This window comes from Sceloporus undulatus, chromosome 1 (genome assembly GCF_019175285.1).
Source record: "Sceloporus undulatus isolate JIND9_A2432 ecotype Alabama chromosome 1, SceUnd_v1.1, whole genome shotgun sequence".
Classification (NCBI taxonomy): Eukaryota; Metazoa; Chordata; class Lepidosauria; order Squamata; family Phrynosomatidae; genus Sceloporus; species Sceloporus undulatus.
Genome location: NC_056522.1, coordinates 162539332 through 162560174, shown reverse-complemented (window position 1 = coordinate 162560174; position 20843 = coordinate 162539332). Strand labels below are relative to the sequence as shown.

The window sequence follows — 20843 nt, the reverse complement described above, 5'->3', positions numbered from 1 at the left end:
TTGAAAGTCACTCTGTTACATTAGGAACATAAAATATGACTATGTATAATTTGATTTGGCATAAAATTACCACAATTGGTATATTATAATATACTGTATTCAAACAATTATTACAAACAGAATTTATTTTTAATTTAATTTTATTTTTTTAAATGTAACAAATGGAGTAATAATCTCCTGAACTTTGGTTTTGATAGTATATATGGAGCATGGAAATAATAATAATAACAACAACAACAACAACAACACAGAAGTAATCATCAACATTAATAACAAAAAATATTGAAATTTCCTTTCCACAGTATCAAATAGACATAAAGCACCCCATTTCCATAAAAATAATTGAAGGGGGGGAGTGTGTGGAAGGGAGGAGGAGGGACTAAGAATTAAAGAATAGGCAAGAAATTTAATCTGACTCATTTTCTGAGCTTTTGGCATGTACAGACCGCCCAAAAAGGGCGGCCTGCCGGCAGTCTAATTTCCTCCAGAGAGAAGCCGCAGCCGCCAAACCCTCTGGAGGAAAAAGAACCCAGGAAAAATGGGTTCTTTTTCTGTCACCATTGTTACATCGTGAGTGCGCCAATGGCGCACTCGTGACATAACTGGCATGGCATGATGTGCAGACGCTTTGCATCTGTTACGTTACAATGGTGGTGCCCGTGTACTTGGGGTGCTGCCATTGTAGAGTCACCAGTCCATGTTAGGGTTAGGGACTGTTGTACCCATTGCTCAGAGCAGGTGGCAAGCAGCACTGATGCTTCAAAAAATGGCAATGGTTGCCACCCACCCAAATCCAGCCCAATTCCAAAAACACCAAGGACATGCTAGAGTTTCCTGGAAGCTCTGGAGTAATTGGCAAGTTTTCTTAAATCAGATTAAAGGCTAATTAAAGTCATTTTGCTGCGGATCTGGCCATATGTCATCTGGACTGATCACACCAGGTTCAGAGTGAGTACAGTCCCCCCACTTGTGTAGATGTGCCTTTGGAGAGGCTTCCATGGTGGTAAGTGCAAATATACATAATGCAGAGCTAGCCCTTCTGATCTGAATAACAAATCTTTTTCTCCCCAAGCAACTGTGGCCCTGGGCATGGGTGGGAGACACAGAGCTGCTTCATATCCCACTTTATTAAATAAGTTAAGTCTAGCCTTTGGCATTATAAGCATGCACTTCAGATGCAGACATCAGCCTTATTCCAACTTTTAGCCTCCAGGGCTATCTGGCTGTGAGGGCGATCTGGCTGCAACATCTGTCACCCCATTGATCGCCAGGGTTGATTCCAACTTTTAGACCCCAGTTGGAGTGGATCTGATGAATCAATGGGCTGTTGGAAAATTCTTAATATTTTAAATAAAGATCTTAGCTGTGTTGCTGTTACACATCTATAACCTAAAGTTTTGTATCTATGACTGCTTTGTATTCTAACATAACTAACATGACACTATTGCTATAATTGTAAATGCCCTTCCAAACTTACTTAACTAGGCAACAAGAGATGGAAGAATCCAAAACAGGAAAAAAATCTCATGATAGGTAACCTCCCCCTATAAAGATGAGGTGAAAAATAAAATTATTCTTTACATTGCTAGAAAGCGTGGCTTTATAACATTAGCCTGCATCCTTGATCATTTTTATTCCAAGATATTAGAAAGAATGCCTGTGCTAAGCAGACACACACTCCAGCTATCATACCAGCATTACAGATGCCATGGATGTAATACAATACTGCAGCAGAATCATACAGGGGAACTATTTAACTAGAATAAGCCAAAATACCATCTTAAATGTAATGCTTCAATGAGAAACTCCACAATTAATTTATTATGGAAACACCTAGGGAACAGAAGAAAGAGAAGGTCTAAGATCTGGGCCTTTTTGCCCTCACAACTGTACACAAATAACCCAAACGTAATTTCTGCTCCAGAGGATTTCTGCATATAAGATGCAGCAACATAACACCAGTGTGATAAAATAAACAGATGGAAGGGGAGCATACGGTAACCAAGAGGCAATTATGATTAACGTTCTGAGCAGTCACACAACAACAGATGCTGAGGCATCACTCTTACAGATGAAGATGAAATGGCACAAGAATGGTACAAGGACAGCCCATCACATAATACCTCTTCCATTGACAATTCTTTGTTGAAATTGTGTATTGCAGCCTACATGGGATTGTATATATTGGAGGGGCAGTAATTTGTTTTAAATTATGCATTAATTCTTGCTCTGTTTTGTGCTATGCTTATGTATTGGAAACAGAAAATATTTCAGGTTCCATTTGCCTTATAACCTGGCTCAATTTCTGAATCTTGGAAGAGAAGCAAGGCCCACAGGGATACAAAGATATCCCCTAAATAAATTCCTGTACTTTGTCTAAAACTCCTGCAGTTTTTAGAAGTTTGACACACAACAATCCCGTGCTGGCAAATTTGTATCTAATTTCACTTTGTGCAAAATTTGGAGGGCATCTCTAGATGAGGGTGATGACAATGGAGATCAAGATGGCAAAGCACAAACAGAAGAGTATATGAGATGCATAGACATTGCCCTTTCAGCTGGGACCTTAATAATAAGTCTATTACATTCTCTTGCATTATCGTATAATCTTAAACATATTAGGATTCCAGTCTTGAATTCATACCTTCTACATCTACACTCTCTTGAAAACAGATCTGAGCTGCAACTCTCACTGTTCCTTCAGATGACTCCACTCATTCTCAGAAATGTCATCACATAACTTAATCTGAATGCAGCAGTGCGACATTATGCACTAACATATTATTATTATTATTATTATTATTATTATTATTAGTATGACTGGGAGTTTTAATTCAAACATTCTCTAACTTCTCCAAGTTATGATAACAGACGTCATACACATGCATACACACACACACATGCGCGCATACACACACACACACATGAAGGGCAAGGGGGTTGTGCATATGTCAGACATGTATTTGCATTTACCATCACTGCAAAGAAGCCATTTGCACCCTTTTCATGTGCATGCTGAAATAGACACCTGTTTTTTTTATGTCCATATGGCTTCATCGCACTGATGTCATTTGTGACTGACATATGCATCACAATGCAAGGGTCTTGGCTGGCGAGCAAGATTCTGCACCCTCCTTATTTGTTAATGTGAGTATGATGTAGGATCTGTCCTTTTTAAATACCCCTGATCCATTTCAGTTGAATGTTATTCTTCTAATCCAGGGCCATGAAACTGGAGGGGGATGGCATGCTAACAAAGAAACACCAGCTGGATGGATCTTTGGTTCTGAAAAGTAGGGATGCGATTCTTCACTAAATTAGTTCTTGAAGGAAAAAACAAGTAATTTAAGGAATTTGCTTTATGATGCAAGAAAGTATTCAAAAAGTGTGAAGTTTTCAGAGAGTATTCACAGTTCAGGACTGGTTAACTGCTGTCAAGCTGACTGATTTTTGGTGACCCTATGAATGAGAGACCTCCTAAGTCACCCTGTTACCAAAAGCCCTGCTTAGGTATTGCAGACACAGGGCCATGGGTTCCTTGAGTCTATCCATCTGTGGTGTGATTTTCCTTTTATCCTGTTGCCTTCTGCCTATCAAGCACTGTCATCTTTTCTAATGATTCATATTTTCTCTTGATATGTCCAAAATATAACAGTCTCGGCTTAATTATTTTGCCTTCAAGTGACAGTTCCTGCTCAATTTGCTCTTACGTCCATGTGTTTGTCTTTTGGTCGTTCCATGGTATCCATAGAACTTCCCCAACACCACATTTCAAAAATGAGTTGTCTTCTTATCAGGTTTTTCACTGTCCAACTTTCACAACCATAAAAATGGGAAATGTAATGCCATAGACAATCCTAAATTTGATATTTAATTATGAATCTTTATACTTCAGAATCTTCTCTAATTCCTTCATAGCTTTCCTTCCAAGTCCTGTTCTTCTGATTTCTTAGCTACAGTGCCCATTATGATTTGTGGAATTTTTAAAACTGTTTAAATGTCTTCACTATCTACTTTCATTTTTTCAGTCACCTCTGGCTGGGTGAACATGATACAGTGGTTTGAGTATGACCCTGGGGACCAGAGTTAAATCCCAGTTCAGTCATGGAAACTCACTAGATGACCTTGAGCAAATCACACTCTCTCAGACTCAGAAACAGACAAAGGCGAATCCCCTCTGAACAGATGTTGCTAAGAAAACCCCAAGATTGTTTGCCTTAGGGGCACCATAAGTCAGAAACATGGTAATGTACATCTGTATATGGTAATTGGGAATACAATGGCCTGAACGATGCTGACTCTAGTGCTCAGTTGTATGTCTTTGCTCTTCAGTATCTTTTCCAGTTTTGCAGGATCTGGGCAAGGCAGTGGAGGATAGGGATTCTTGGAGACGTCATCCACAGGGTCGCCATGACTCAGAACCAATTCAAGGGCAGCTAACAACAACAGATAGACTGATTTTCTTCTGAAATTATTTGTTGCATGCTATTGTCCGACATATCTTTGCAATATGATCCTTAGTGCCTCTTCCTGTTCTGAATCTAGCTTAGATGTGTATGGGATTTCTAGTACTATATAAGATAAAAGTCTATGTTGTAAAATTTTGATCATCACTTTGCTTACATAATAATAATAATAATAATAATTATCATATAATCATAGGATTTATTTATATCACCGCCCAATCACATGGGAATCCGAGTGGTTCACAACAGAGGGGATAATAGATGGTTTCCCTGCCCTCAGGCTACAATCTAAAAAGACACGAAACAAAGGAGAGGGAATGGTGAGGGAGGTCCAGCAGTTCTTCTCTCCCTCTGAGGCCTGGACCACAAGCAGATGGCCGGAGGGAGGGCTTGTCTTCTTCCAGGGCCTAGTGGAGCTAGCCTGCCTCTCTCTCCCTCAAGATGGTAGCTGAAGAGAGGGCTTGTCTTCTTCCAGGCAGACAGTTGGAGCTAGCCTGCCTCTCTCTCCCTCAAGATGGAGGATGAAGGGAGGGCTTATCTTCTTCCAGGCAGGCCTGGTGGAGCTAGCCTGCCTCTCTCTCCCTCAAGATGGTGGATGAAGGGAGGGCTTGTCTTCAAGAGATTAATCTAGTGGACTGGTGGTTACTGGTATTCCTGAAGTCTTCTTTCTTGGGATTGAATGTATATTAAGCCTTTCTAATCTGTCTGCCACTGTTTTGTTTTCCATATTTGTTGGCAAATTTTAGCTAGAATTTTACTGGATTCTGTCTCTACACTGGACTTACTCTGCACAAAATTTGCATGTGGGTTTTTTGTTTTGTTTTGTTTTGTTTTTGCTCAGAATACAGCATTATCTGTGCAGAAGCAGTGTTTTCTATGCAGAAATGATTAATTTGAGGACTGATTCTGCATAAAATTTGCATAGTTTTTGTCCATAAAACAGCATTTTCAGTTCTTATGTATAAAATGCTGTTTTCTGCACAGACAAAAACACAAGCAGATTTTGTGCAAAATAAATCCCAAACTGTGAACATTCTCATCAGTCCAGTATTCTTCTCATTGGGTATTTCTAACACACAAGAAGCCCATTTCAGACCATTTTTGAATGTTTTCAAAGATTTTTTTCCCATCCTTGCTAAAAAGAATAAATGTGCACTGTATGAAGGTATACATATTTCCCAAACAAAATTATTCTGGATGCATCATCATCCAGCACTCTGCTCTCCAGCAGCTCAGAACACCTTTAGTTGGATTCTGAGGGGTGTTGTGGGTGACATTTGGAGTCATAGCTAGGGTGGCACAACTCTAAATGTGAATTACACTATTTATGATGTGTAGGGCAAAACAGATGGCAGGTAAGGAGCGGCTTGCTGCTGCCTCTTTGCTTGCCGGGTTGGGGCTGCAGCAACCACACGCCATGCTCCCAACCCAGCCTTTCCCTTACACAAAAAGGAACAGCAGAAAGCCACTCCTTTTTATGCCAGGGAAAGGGCACCTTTGCTGCCATGTTGATGGTTTTTTTAGCATTCTTCAGTGCAGCGTGTGTAAATGCTTTGCCACTGAAATGCCATGGATCAGCCATACATGCAGTCAGCTGTACAGCTTCCTGGCAGACTGGGGACATGCTGCTGTCTGAACGCTACACCCCCAGTCCTCTGGGAAGCTGACACTATTTGACCATCTGTTTCGCCCCTCAGTGGCTTAGTAGTTAAGACACCAATTCTGAAAGTTGGCAATTCATGTCAGAGTACAGAACACTCTGGACAGAACATGTCAAAGATGTGGCTATAGCCTGGAACTGGGACAAAAGTGACAAGGTAACCTGAGTTGAGGGGACAGACAGGATGACTCAACATTTGGAGAGGCCTGAGACACAGGAAACTGATGACAGAGGGGCAGGAGGTAAAACCAGCAGGCTTCAATTTTGCAGAGTCACAGCTGTCAGGTGTCAGGGAACTGGGTGACGCCCCAGGAGTGGGAAGGACTCAAAACCCCAAGAGAGAATGTATATATAAGGGAGAGGGATGAATGCTCTGTGTGGTGATGGTTGTATATAGGAGTCTGATGAAGCACTTTGATAGTCTATTGTAAATATTGGAACTAAGATTAAAGTCCTCTTTGTGAGTACTCAGCAGTTCAAGAGTTCTGCGTGGGAGGAATTTTCGTTTGCAGCCTGAACAGAGCTACACAGCAGAGACCTTCCAGTGGCATTCCTGTTCCATGTGCATATCTTCTGCATGTTGCATGTTGAATCTTGATTTTACATGCCCCAACAGTTTGAAGCCCAAGTGCCACATGATGGAGTGAGCGTCCAGCACTAGTTGCGAACCAAGCGTTTGAAAGCATGCAAATGCAAGTAGCTAAATAGGTACCACTTAGGTGGGAAAGTAACAGCATTCTGTGTAGTCATTCTGGCCACATGATCACAGAATCGTTTTTGACAATGCTAGCTCTTCAGCTTAGTAATGGAGATGAGCACCCTGCAGTCAGTTATGACTACACATTCATGTCAAGGGGAAACCTTTACCTTTACCTTTAAGTCTAGTTTATAACATCACAACTACTGAATGGGATGCTAGCCAATTACTTTGTCTGTAATGTAAATTTTTATCTGCTCTTATTAGTACCTGTTTTAATCATGTGCTGTGACCTGTCTTGAGTCCCATTTCTGGAAGAGCCAAATGAATGAATTAATTGTATTTTGCTCCACCTCCTGTTCCCACCCCAAGTACATCCTCAGTCTCAACATAAACTTCCTATCAGAATTTCACTCATAGCTGTTTGCCAATGAATTATACAGAGCTAATGAAGTGCTAATGGTCTTGTAGCTCTGCTGACTAAGGATGTTGGGATCATGATATTAACAATCATGTCTTGGGTCCTGCAGGACTAACAGATGTATGAAGATCCCAGTAGCCTGGAAAACAACAACATATGTTGCAGTAGTTAATGGCTTTTTTGCTTGTGCTTAGCAACAAGAGAGACTGACACAACCAATTTGCTTTACCTTCCACAAAAGAGCAAGTAATTATAGAAGAGGATGCAGAATAGTTTACCAAGGCCATCTAATGAGGAAATGAAAACTTTATCTCCAAAGATATATACCTCTTTTATACATATGTCTTGTATATTTTATATATACTGGGGAAATGTTGATATTACAAACAATGTTGCATACGCTTCCTCAATAATCTGGAGTAGAAGTCACAGTAATTTATAATAGTTATTCTCATGGAGATTTTAACGACCAAATACAGCATAACTGAGATTTTTACAGAGTCCAGTTTTCCACTTTCCCGCACTTTAGCCCAATATAACAGACAGAATTATGCAAAACAAAAGCACTATAGACTTATCTGAGAAATGTAAGACTTCGTTGTTAACTGCCCTTAAGTCAACTCTGACTCATAGTGACCCTGTGGATGAGATATCTCCTCTTATTTTCACTCCTCCTTCTTCTCTGTCCAATCCTACTTTCCATTTAATATGTTCTGCATACAAGTTGAACAGATAAGGTGAGAGGATGCAGTCTTGTCTGACCCCTTTGCCAATTGGGAACCAATCTGTTTCTCCAAATTCTGTTCTGACAGTAGCCTCTTGTCCTGAGTACAGATTTCTCATTAGGACTATCAAATGTAATGGCACTCCCATGTTTTTGAGAGTGCTCCATGGCTTTTCATGGGTTATACAGGCAAATGCTTTTCTATAGTCTATAAGACATGTGGTGTTTTTTCCTGGAATTCCTTTGTGCCCTCCATTAGCGATTGTATATTTGCAATATGGTCCTTGGTGCCTTTCCTTTCCTGAATTCCACTTGATTCCACAAAAAGGAGACACAAAAGACTGTAGCAACTATTGCAGGGTACAGATATCAGAAAAGGGACGGTCCGCAGCCGCCCCGTTTCTTGTCGGGTTGGAGGCAGGGCAGTCTCACGGGCAACCCCTGCAGCTCCAAAACGGCACTTTTCCAGGCCCTGGGGAAGCAGCAAAACACTGCTTCCCCATGGCCTGGAAAGGGGTGTCCATAGGCTTCATGCCCCATGGACACCCCAACAGGTGCAGCCAGAGGAAAAAGGGGCTGCTCTGCCCCTTTCTCTCTGGCTTCGTTCCCATGGCAATCTAGTTATTGCGGGAATGAGGCGCCCTCCCAGAAGGAGCTCCATTTCAGAGCTCCTTCTTGTGCTGCAAATAGGGCGTCCTAAGTGCCCTCCAGCAGCGTGATGATGTCAGGTGTGCGCCAATCCATTTGGACACAGCACACACATGATGGCATTGTCGCACACTGCATATGAATGGCACCATGCCAAGATGGCATCCTCCATACATAGTAGGGCTGGGGAGTGTGCGGTTGCTATGTACTCTCCAGCCCTACTTTTGGCCCCAGCACGGTGCTTTCACGCTTTCTGCACTAGGCCTATATGACTATAGCTCTAATCTCTCATGCAAGCAAAATCATGCTCAAAATTCTGCAATATAGACTTCAATGATACATGGAGAGAGAAATTCCAGAAGTACATCAGGATTCAGGAAAGGAAGAGGCACTGGGACCACACTGCAAACATATGGTGGCTAATGGAGTGCACCAAGGAATTCCAAAAGAAAGTCAGTATATGATTTAAAGACTATAGCAAGGCCTTTGGCTGCACAGATCTTGAAAGACTATGGAACGCCCTTAAAGACATGGGAGTGCCAACACATCTGATAGTCCCAATGAAGAAGAATCTTTACTCAGGACAGGAGGCCACTGTTAGGACAGGACACAAAGAAACAGAATGGTTCCCAATTGGCAAAAGGGTCAGACAAAGCTGCATCCTCTCACCCTATCTATTCAACTTGTATACAGAACATATACAAAAAGCAGGATTGGACCTAGAAGAAGGAGCCAAAACAAGAGGAAGGAATATCAACAATCTAAAATACGCAGACAACACCATACTACTAGCTGAAAACATCACAGACTACTAAGGAAGATCAAGGAGGAAAGTGCAAAGGCAGGCTTATTGTTGAACATAAAGAAAACAAAAATAATGACCACAGAAAATTTATACAAATTCAACCTAGACAATGAAGAAGTAGAAATAGTAAAAGAATTTTCATACCGGGGATCAAATATGGATCAGAGTGGGCACTGCAATCAAGAAGACTAAGAATGGGTAGGACAGCTATGAGAGAACTAGAAAGCATCCTAAAATGTAAAGACATACAACTGAGCACAAAAGTTAGAATCATACAAGCCATTGTATTCCCTATTACCATGTATGGTTGTGAGAGCTGCACAGTTAAAAGAAGATAGGAAGAGAATTAATTCATTTGAGAAGTGGATCTGGAGAAGAGTGCTGAGGTTACCATGGACAGCCAAGAAGTCAAACAAATGGGTCCTAGAGCAGATCAAACCAGAAATGACTGAGGCTGCCATACTTTTGTCACGTCATGAGGAGGCATGACTCAGTGGAAAAAACAATAATGCTAGGAAAGGTAGAGGGAAGGAGAAAGAGAGAAAGGTCACATGCTAGAGGAATGGACTCTATTCAGGAGGTCATGGGTATGAATTTGCAGGACCTGAGCAGAGCAGTGGAGCATAGGAAGTCTTGGCGATGTCTCATCTATAGGGACGCCATGGGTCAAGATCAACTCGAGGGTGGATAACAACAACAAATGGGGAGGGGGGTCTGAGTTGTAGTCCAAAAGAAATAACTTTTCTAACCTCTGGTCATCTTATGATAGAAACCTGGTGGCTTGAATCCTGTTGGTTATTCTCAACTAGAGCAGACCTATTGGACCAATTGCTGCATGGTGTTCAACACGCAGGAAAATTCAATTGATTTACTGGGTGTATTGTAGTTATGACTAACAGTAGATGAAGACTGGTAAGTCTCACTTACTATATATATATGTATAAACCCCATTAAGAGAGCAAGGCATAGAACTTTGATCTTAGGGTACTGCCCATGACTTTAAATAAACGATGTCGAGCAAGATATGCAGACTCTTCTTAAATATGGCACAATGTGATGATATTGTTCCAGCGGAATTTGTAACATTAACATTTCCCTAGCAAAAGCGTACTTCACCCACAGAATAAAATTTTATCAGTGCTCAGCAGAGGATAATTTGGCTTTGAATCCAATTCCCAAATAATTAACACCTACCCTTTGGGCTGTGGACAAAAGGATTTTGTATTCATTTTGTTGACTGACTGATCTGAGAGCACTGAGGCAATGCTGTTTGACAATTGCTGCACATACTTCATTCTGCAGAGGAAATGCCTGTGCTATCTGTTCAATCAATTATGCCGACAAAATGAATTTCATCATAATTCTGTCAACAAAATGCTAACTTGCTTTAAATTATTCGTTTGGCAAAATGAATTAACTTAAAATCCTTTTGTCCACAAAATAGATTTAAGCGTTTAGGGAAGTCTTGTAAATAGCCTCTTCTGTTAGTTTAATGTGTATAATGCAAATATACGGCTTAACTGATCTCCACTCTTTCGGAACAGATGCAGGATGGTTCTGGTTGTTTCAGCCTGTCCTTTCACTTTAAGGTCAGGCTCCAATTAAAGACAACGTATCTCAAACACTAGGTGACAACACTGAGTGGCTGGTCAGGGGGAGACTATTGCTTCTCCCCTCAGCCCCCACTTCTCTTCCCCATTTTTTTTTTAATCGCATGCAATTGGCAGAGAAAGCTTGACACAGGTTATAATTGTAGCATTCCCTGGCAAATCAGTCTGTCAGTCAGTCAAACAGCCGTGCTTGATCCTCCGAGTACAAGGCTGACAAGGAGTTTCGTAGACAAAGCCAAGCATGAAAGAACAATTTAATGAAGGACTGCAGTGTGAATGTCCTTGGGAGTTTTATGTTAATGTTTAAAAAGCCTTAGTTTGGGTCTTTTTTAACAAAAAATCATTTTCTTGCAAAATTAGGGCTTACCCAAGCAGTTTTTAAAAGGCTCATGTCATCCATGCATCAGCAGACCAGTCCACCAGTAGCAACATGATCTGTGTGTGTATGTGCCATCAAGTTGCCTGTCAACTTATGGTGACCCCATGAATCTCACAAGGTTTTCTTATACAAAGAATAATCAGAGGTGGCTTGGCCAGTTCCATCCTCTGAAATATAACCTGGTGCACCTAGTATTCACTGGTGATACTGTCTGGTAAATGTTTACAGACCATTACGGGTTAGGAATAGGTAGTTTTAGGTCTCTTATCAGTAACTAGATGCAGGGGAATGACAGATCCATAGAGCTGTCTGCTAGTAAGTTTTGTAGTGGGGTAGGATTTAGAGTTGTTATTTTTGGGACCAGAGAGATCCAGGTTCCAACCTGCAGTGAAACACAAATCTCACTGAGTTTTGGGCTTGAACTACTCAATCTCTCTCTCTCTCTCTTTCTCTCTCTCTCATCCCCCCCCCCCCCAGCCTTATCTTCCTTTCACACAGGGTTGCCATGTGGATAAAATTAAGGGCAGGGGAGACGTGTACCATCTTACTATCACTAGGGAAAAGTCACTAGATAAATGTAATTAACAAGACAACCCACAACAGCCAAGGGAATGCAAGGGAATAATCAATGGCTATATAATTGCTGCAACTCTCTCTTTTCCTTTTTGACTAGAAATGGTACATACATTTCTTTCAAAATCTTGAGATGCCCATCTCTACCTCACTGATTCTCTGTTGTTTCGCTGATTCAAATTAATTACATGAACACACCAATATTTAAGCAGTATGCTTGGAGAGTTGCAGCAACCATGCCCCCTAGAGTATCAAAGACATCCAGACACTTATATAGTCCAGATTTTTGTCTTTGTTCTCCATAGCTGAAGCTGTTTCATGCAGTGGTTAGCTGGCAATCTGCTTTATAATCCAAGTGCATCATTGATACAAAGATGCAGCCACACCAGATGCTATTAAATATTCTGATTTGCTGGCTAACATCACTGGCATCATGAAAGTATTTGTTGAAAAAGACATGTTATCAGTCTTTTACAAAGGGGCTATCTTTTACTGCACTAAGATCCCTGTAAAAACAAGAGTTTGCTCTTTCTTTACGGATCTCTTCAGTAACATCTCCTTGAAAGCCAATATGGTCTCTCTCATCCCATTCACTCTATAATAATTTCTGTGCATGCTCTGAACCCTATGTTAGCTCAAGTAAGTAACATGTAACTAGATATATTAGAGTGACCTTACTTGATCTATTTGGAATTATCTGCATGTGGTTGTTGCTTCTCCCACCACCATTTATTTATTTATTGTGAAGTTTTTCTCCCGTTAATAGGAAATGGCTGCTCCACGAACAATTCAAGGATGGTAGAGGCAAGGGGACGCTTCACAAATGTTTCAGAAGCGCGACCAGCTTTCACCCCCTCATGTTTCAGGGATGCTTTACTGGTGCTTTACCGGCACTTAACCAACCCATGGTAAGTGCAGCTGTAAAATTCCTATGTGGCTGTCTTATTTTAGGTTTATAATAAGTTATATAAAAGTCACTTTCCTCCCTCTCTTATTCCCTGTTTTTCATGCCTTAAATTTAGATTGTAATGTTTGCAAACAAAGGAAGGATTATACAAATACAGAACTACTTCTTGTGTTCCTAAGTTTTTTTTTAACTATTTTTAAGTTCTATATTGCTGAGCTATAGGCAAGAAAATACATGGCATGGCTTCCTAGACCTGAGCTTCTTGACCATAGGGTGCCAAATAAACCCACAGTGTCTCAGCCTCAGGGGAAGCTAAAGGACACAACATTTTCTCAGCAGCAATGCAGTGCCACTGAGTGCTGGAAAACTATGATTTCTAGTCTTAACACAGAAGCACCTAATTGAGGGAAATCAACAGAAGAAGCTAACAACTGAATCTGTCTCATGCTGTAATAGTTTCTCTCCTCAGCAAAAGTCTCTTATTATTAATATCATTATTCAGTGGTATATGTCTTTCAGCCTTTGTCACTCTATTCTGTGGTTAGCATTGCACAGATTTCAGGAGCCCAAGGTTAGTCATCACCTAGTACTGTCTTCCTGGCCATAGCCAGTTACACTTTCCTTGTCTCTTCTCTGCTTGCCTTTCTGTTTCCTGGGACTCCTATAAACACCACCATCACAACTACTACTGCCATTTCTCCAGGACAAATGTTGCATAATTTATCTTATCACACAAGCCCATCTTTGTCTGCTCTGCCTTTCCCTTCAGGCCCCCTCCGCTGATGAATGAAAAGAAAGATCCAGCCCTGGAACTGTTAGGAGCCAGCTTGAACAGTGAGCTGCCATATGCCATTCTAAACCTAGAGCACATATGTGCATCATCCAAGATTTATTAATACATATCTTGGATGCTCTGTAGCTATAGATGGATGATGTGCATGTGTGTGTGTGGGGGGGGGATTCATCTGGGAGCTCAACATAAGGCAAGAGTAGGCACCATTCCACTGGACAGGCAAGGCCAAAAGGCTAAGTCTATAGTATTTACAAGAACCTAGACAAACTGAGAGGTTCCATGTGGTCTGTCAGTCACAACTGTGCACCATTATTCTTTTATTTAAAGTTTTGTTGACTAGTGACTACCTGGAAAAAAAAATTATACATGGCTTATGTGGTCCCAGATAATGTAGGGCCACATTTTCTCCTACTTCCCTGCCTTCTTCTTGAGAGACTCTTCTGTTGTTTCTGTTTTGTTGAGGTATGATTGGACAGGATCCGTTTTGGCCACTGTCATGCTCTAGTATATATTTATGCATCACCAAAACTCTTTTTGTTGTTGTTGTGTGCTTTCATAAGTCTTTTCCACCTTATGACAACCCTAAGTTGAACCTATCATTGACTTTATTTCTGCCTTATATTCCTGTGGAATTCTCAGTTTAAGACTTAGCATATTTTGACTCTCCAGCAATCCTGGTGGTGAGGCTGTAGGAAAGGTAAAGGATCTCCTTGCATAACAGGAGTAAAAAGATCATACAATTTTTGCTGATAGATCTGGGGAGTAAAAGGAACAACATTTCACAAACCTCCTGTCTGGTGGTCTGGGCTGTTGTGATTTTCAGGCATCAACATTACACCCCCTTAATTGTAAAAGAAAGAAAACAAAGTCCAGGAGGTTATATTTAATGGGCATAGGAAATTTCTTCTTCCTCAGAAAATATTACTAATGAAGCAAGATGACTTTTTAAAAAAAATTCTTCCTCAGCTTCTTTGTTTTAAATTGGAAATGTTAAGTTGTGTGAATGATACTTAAGTGTTATTAGTGTTGTAGGAATATCAGGTGCTGTAGACAAAAAAATTGGCAAAATCACCTCTGAGTATTTCTTGCCCATGAAAATCCTATGAAATTAATGGGGTCACCATAAATTGACAGGTGAGTTGAAGGCACATATATGTATGCATTAGATAAATATGTGTATCTTTGTGCTAAGAAGAGGTGTATTTGTTTCAGAATTTTAATGGAAAGGTACCTGTCTGATTGGAGTTGTAAACAGGACTAAAATCTATTGTGTAATCAAACAAAACAGAATGCAGTACTGTATAGAGTATATAGAATAATTGGATAGCTTCAGTGAGTAGATTACAAATTGATAGTAGATTAAAAGTTCAGGGATAGATTAATTATTAGATTCAACCAGTAGATCCAACAAAATTCCAAGTCTTTATGTTTTTAGGAACAATATGGAGACAAACGCAAGGGAGCACCAATAAATGAACATGTGTATGGAAATGAACATCACAGCGGCTAAAAGAAAGGGGAGGGAGGGGAAATAGTGATCCATTATTATGCCTGAACTAGCATTACATATTCATGAATTCAAAGACAATATATTATATTTCTCTCTATTGCTTAGTTAATAAATCACGACTTGATTACAAAGTATCTGGATAGAAGAGCAGCCTTTCTGGAGAGTGACTTTGGCAGATGAACAACAGATTTGTGAACAATTCTGGCCTCCACTATCTTTCGGTTTGAAAAACAAAAGGACAGAAATGTGAGTGTGGTATTGGCTTGTTATAGCTAAGCCTTACAGACAGTTCTAACAGAAGATAACTATCCCTGATGGATTGAGGTTGTAGGTCCTTGCTTGGCTTGATTTTCATTATCCCACCCTGACAGCCAGCAGAATGTCTATTAACAAGTGCAAAGGGGGTTATGAAAGAGCCATGCAAACCATACTGATCTTGAGCTAGTAGCACTGTCTGTATCATCTATGAAAAATGCACACCTGCACCATACATTTAGAGTTGTCCAATCCATCAAACAGATCCTTCAAGGGTCATTGCTCTTCATAAGAACATAACGGATTTCAAGAACAGGGAGAGGAGGAGGAGAAAAGACCAGTCCAAAATTGCCTGACCTCTATTTGGCTGCTTTTCATCTTGATTTCCTTGACTTTTGCCCCCATCACCGCCCCAAAATCCTACCACATCATTCTTAGTTCTTGTACTCTCCTCCCCAAACAAATTTGTTTCTCTTCCCTTTGCTAGTATTACCTCATTTTTCATTCTTCCGTTTTAAACTCGTGCAGTAATAAAGGTGGAAATTATACCCTTTGGATCAATTGCATCAAATGGCAACCCATTTAGAATGCTGTATGTCACTAATCAAGCCTCCAAATGAAGTATCAATGGAAAGAGATGCATCCTTCTCTTGAATGCTCTAGAGATGCATGCCATGGTAAAGGAAAAAATTGTAAGGAACTGTTTGCAAAGATATTAGCACCAGTATAGACACAAGCAGTGCTCAAAGGATGATAGTCTCTAGCATTCTTTATTCTAGTCTAATACTCAAGAAATAGAATCATAGAATCGTAGAGTTGGAAGAGACCACAAGGGCCATCCAGTCCAACCCCCTGCCATGCAGGAAATCTGAATCAGAGCATCCCCGACAGATGGCCATTCAGCCACTGTTTAAAGACCTCCAAGGAAGGAGACTCCACTACACTCCAAGGGAGTGTGTTCCACTGTCAAACAGCCCTTATTGTCAGGAAGTTCTTCCTACTGTTGAGGTGGAATCTCTTTTCCTGCAGCTTGCATCCATTGTTCCGGGTCCTAGTCTCTGGAGCAGCAGAAAACAAGCAAGCTCCCTCTTCAATATGACTTCCCTTCAAGTATTTAAACAGGGCTGTCATATCACCTCTTAACCTTCTCTTCTCCAGGCTAAACATTCCCAGCTCCTTAAGTCGCTCCTCATAGGGCATGGTTTCCAGACCTTTCACCATTTTAGTCACCCTCCTTTAATAAATAAAAGAGGTTCACTGCCAGACTGTTTTCCCATTTCCTTTTTGCTAGTGATACTTAAACTCCTAAACAGCTTGGGACTTGAGATTTGAAAAAACACCTTCTCCTGTATACAACTGTCCACGAACTGAGGTCTGCTCGAGGGGCTCTCCTCTGTCTCCCACCAATGGGAGCAATACAGTGGGGTGGACACGGGAGAGGGCCTTATATGTGGTAAACCATACTGGTTTAAAATTGTTAACTTCATTAAATTGCTAATATTTTAGTCTGTTTAAATTATATGTATCGCTTTAAACTTTGAATTGTTTAAAACTATTTTAATTTATTTGACTTGTACACTACCATAAGATCCCATGATATAAATATCTTAATACATAACTAGCTCAAGATGGGTTGGGATATAAATATCTTAATAAATAACCATCAGTAAATAGACTTGCAGCAAGTGGGGTTGCTATTTTCTTAAGTAAAGGCCCCATTCTCAAAATTAACCAATATTGCTTTACCTGCCACAACACTGCTTTAAATGCCATTGTTCAATGCTATGGAATTCTGGGGTTTGTCATTTGCTGTGGCGCTGGGGATCTCTAACAAAGAAGGCTAAATATCTCACAAAACTCCAAATCCCAAAATTCTACAGCTTTAAGCTGTGGCAGGTAAAGTGGTGTTAAACTGCATTATTTCCACAGTGCAGATGCAGCCAAAGTCAGCTGTCTACCACTTCTTTACAATTTGAATCTCTATGAGTAATGAAGGTATAATTCTCTTGCAAAATTACATAAAGTCAAATTGGGAAGACCCATTACTATGGAAACCCTACCTTCCACAAAGGATCATAATCCCAGGCATTTTATGGTGCAGAATGAAAGAGAATGGACTAAGGGTGCTCAGATTCAAAAGAAAGCACACACCCCACATCTTAGCTTTTTTGTGTGCAAAAGAAAATTTCAGTGTTATTGCTTATTATGGAAGTGACATCTGCTGAAATTCCATCTTTTGTTCAATGGCTAAAGGTGTAAGAACCCTAGAGCATTTTCCCACTATACAATTATAACCTATGATTCCCTTTTTAGCAAAATGGGCATAGGGTCCTGGCCAGTAGCTCTAAGCTGTCTATTATGAATTCTATAGATTCTGGCAACAGACAGCTTTCCTGTCTTATGCATCGAAGTATGATATCCATATTTACTGAGCATACCTCATTACAACTGTAGCTGCCACAAAAAGGCAGACTCTCATTAAATTTAACCATACATGATCAGGGCACAGTTATTCAGGTGATCACAGGTCTGAAGGGAACCAAGGGAGCATCTCAACATAGTATTGCACCAAAAGACAGAAGTTACATGGTTTGAATTAGTCTCCAAAGCTGTGTAATTGCAAATCAGCTGCTGGGTTCTGCTTTTCACTAAAAAGATGTAGAGTACTTCTGCCCTATATTTTCACCTTGCTGAATTGACAATACTTACCTAGATAAAACTAGTCTTGAATAAAACAAACATTTAAAGTTTGTATTGTTCCAGCCCCTAACAACCTTATCCTTCACTTGTGACAAAAAGACATTAGAGAACCAATGGTGATTCATTGTTTTTGTGTCAGGAAACTGCAATAGCACTATAATGGAATCAGCCAAAAGTATGCCTAACGATTATATTTGTGATCATTCCATTTATCTAGCATTTCAGCAGCTTAATTTACATCATTGCCTATGAGCTAATAGTAGAAGTATAATCTTTGGAACTAAGACACAGATGTGCATGTGTGGCTTTGTTCCTCCTTACACCGAATAACTCGAAAAGGAATTTACTTTTAATCACTAACTTTACAATTAGTTGTACTAATGAAATGGCAGCTGGTAGGTATTAGTCACTGGAATTCATTTCAGCACTGGTATTGGGAAACTGAGGAATGACATTATTGGGCCCAAAGGGCTGAGAGTAAATGGAGGACTAGAAGTCTCTCCTTTCTGACAGTAGCTCTCTCTGCTTGTGTGTGAACACCTAAAATCTTGTGGACTCTCCAAAACACAGAATAATATTCCATGAGATAGGAAAATCTGCTGCTGGAACGGCAGACTGGAAGTTGCCTTCCCATCTCAGGCCTACCCATTTTAAACTATGAATTTCAAATTGGTATATTTTTAATTTTATGTTTGGATGATTTTAATAGATTGTGATTGATTTAATCCTATGTTTATATGTTTTAACCTATGTGTTTAAATGGTTTCATGTCTATATATTATATTTTGTTCTGTGTTGTACTCTGCCCAGAGCCTTCGGGAAATAATATCATCATCATCATCTTCACCATTATCATTATCATCATTATCATGCATGCCTAGAAATGCTTCACACAGCTTTATTTCAAACCTGTCTCAGGGATGGGGAACCTTTGCCCTTCTCCATGTTTCACAATGTTGCTCCACTAATCCCTTACCATTGACCATGCTGGCTGCGGCTTCTGGCAGTCATAGGCCAAAATATCTGGAAGGCCAAGCTTTTCTAACCATGTGCCAGTCACTATGCCATGCCCTTCAGCCACTGCATAGATTGTATCTGCAGCTACTTTTAGAAGCCCTATTTATTTACATGGTGTTGGTCACTTGGTGAATCATAACAGAAGCAGGACTTTCCAATTGCCTCCTTTATCACATTGAGCTCATTCTGTTTCAGGTTCTGTCTCAAATTTAATGGAGCAGTTACTCCACCTGTCTGGCTTTTTCTTAGAGAAAGGCGGGTTGGGGAAAGGAACAAACATTTACCAAATTCATGCTCAGATAGAAATATTTAATGTACTCAACAGGTAGTTTCTGTGTGCCTTTTGGTGACTCTAGAATCATTTCCCAAGGCAAGAAAGGATAAAACAAGATACACATACACACACACATACAGTTACTTGTGTTGTGTTTGATAGAGCTTACCATTTAAAAGGCTTGGATGCTGTAGATTTCCTGTCCTTAGAAAAAATAAAGCAGCCGTTTTTCCTCTGTGAGAAATAAAGCCCAGGTCAGAGCCAAGTTGAAAGAAAACAACAACTCCTTCTTTCCAAACTGCCTCCCTGATGTCATCGGATTCTACTGGTGCTCCCTCTGCTGTTGCCATGTTCTAAGTTCAGTTATTAAGTGCTGTGATTTGCTGTAGTGGAGGTACTGCTTATGTGGCCATTCGCTTGATAATATGAACACATAAAAATGAATGCACCTGTTTATTCAACATTTTCAGCAAAGCATTTATGCACCCACGCTTGCAGATCTGGATAGCAGGCATAGTGAAGCTCAGTTCTGACAAGATCCATTTTTCTATGTATCTTTTTTCGACCAACAACCTGTGCCGCACTTCTTCACCATGAAATGGTTTGGGTGAAATTATTCTCTGTGCAGAGATGTTATATTTAGGGCCATTTGGAGCAATGTTTACATTCTGGAATTAGAGTTTCAGGATTTGAATCTCAATGGATTACAGCCAGAGATGGATAAGCAGGACTTGCCCCACACAAGCTAACTATCCTGGCTCCTTCATCTCACAACACCCCACTGTTGCCATTTTGTTTCTGATAGATGAGGAATCTCCTAGGATTATGAACCATGGGGATGAGCAGGAGAAGGAAATCAAGGGAACTTAGCAGATGAGGAAGCGTCTTTCTTTTCATGTAAGACATCTCCAAGGTCAAGTCAGTGTATATTGTCCAAAATCTTGACATTATCCTTAAATTTAGGCATGAATAAAATGAGATTAATTTCCTATAATTGCATCTTTGATGTATAATGGAAAATGAAATCACAAGTTATTTGGCTTTGGACTTTTTCCTTTCTTTTTTTAAAATTTAAATTGTATTATTTTTAAAAGAAAAATACAGTGTATTAATTGACAGATATTCATCTTTCTATATTACAGTTATATGTTCATTTTGTATAAATCGACTATTCCAAATAAATATATTTAGCATTTATGTTGACAATATTAACCTTCTAATAGAAAAAAAACCTATAAAGAGTGATCATAATTTTCTTTCTATATTATTTTACACAACATCTTTTTAACTTAATCATATTAATTATTTTAATTGCCTCAAAAAATACAAAGCTTGAACTCAATACAAATGCCCATGAAAATAAAACTCTGTGAGTACAAATGTCTCTTAGCCAGTCATTTCTGA

At 40.0% G+C, this 20843-nt stretch overlaps 1 protein-coding gene across 3 annotated transcripts in view; it reads right to left on the bottom strand.

Moving 5' to 3' along the window:
• LOC121919056 overlaps positions 1-19726 on the bottom strand; it is a 169658-nt gene extending 149932 nt beyond the window's left edge. For all 3 annotated transcript variants that reach the window (XM_042445254.1, XM_042445257.1, XM_042445256.1), the window contains exon 1: positions 19609-19726. In XM_042445254.1, the coding sequence (XP_042301188.1) occupies positions 19609-19611 (3 nt within the window). In that variant the 5' untranslated portion in view covers positions 19612-19726. The remainder of the gene's footprint in view (positions 1-19608) is intronic.
• Between the last annotated feature and the right edge of the window lie 1117 nt (positions 19727-20843).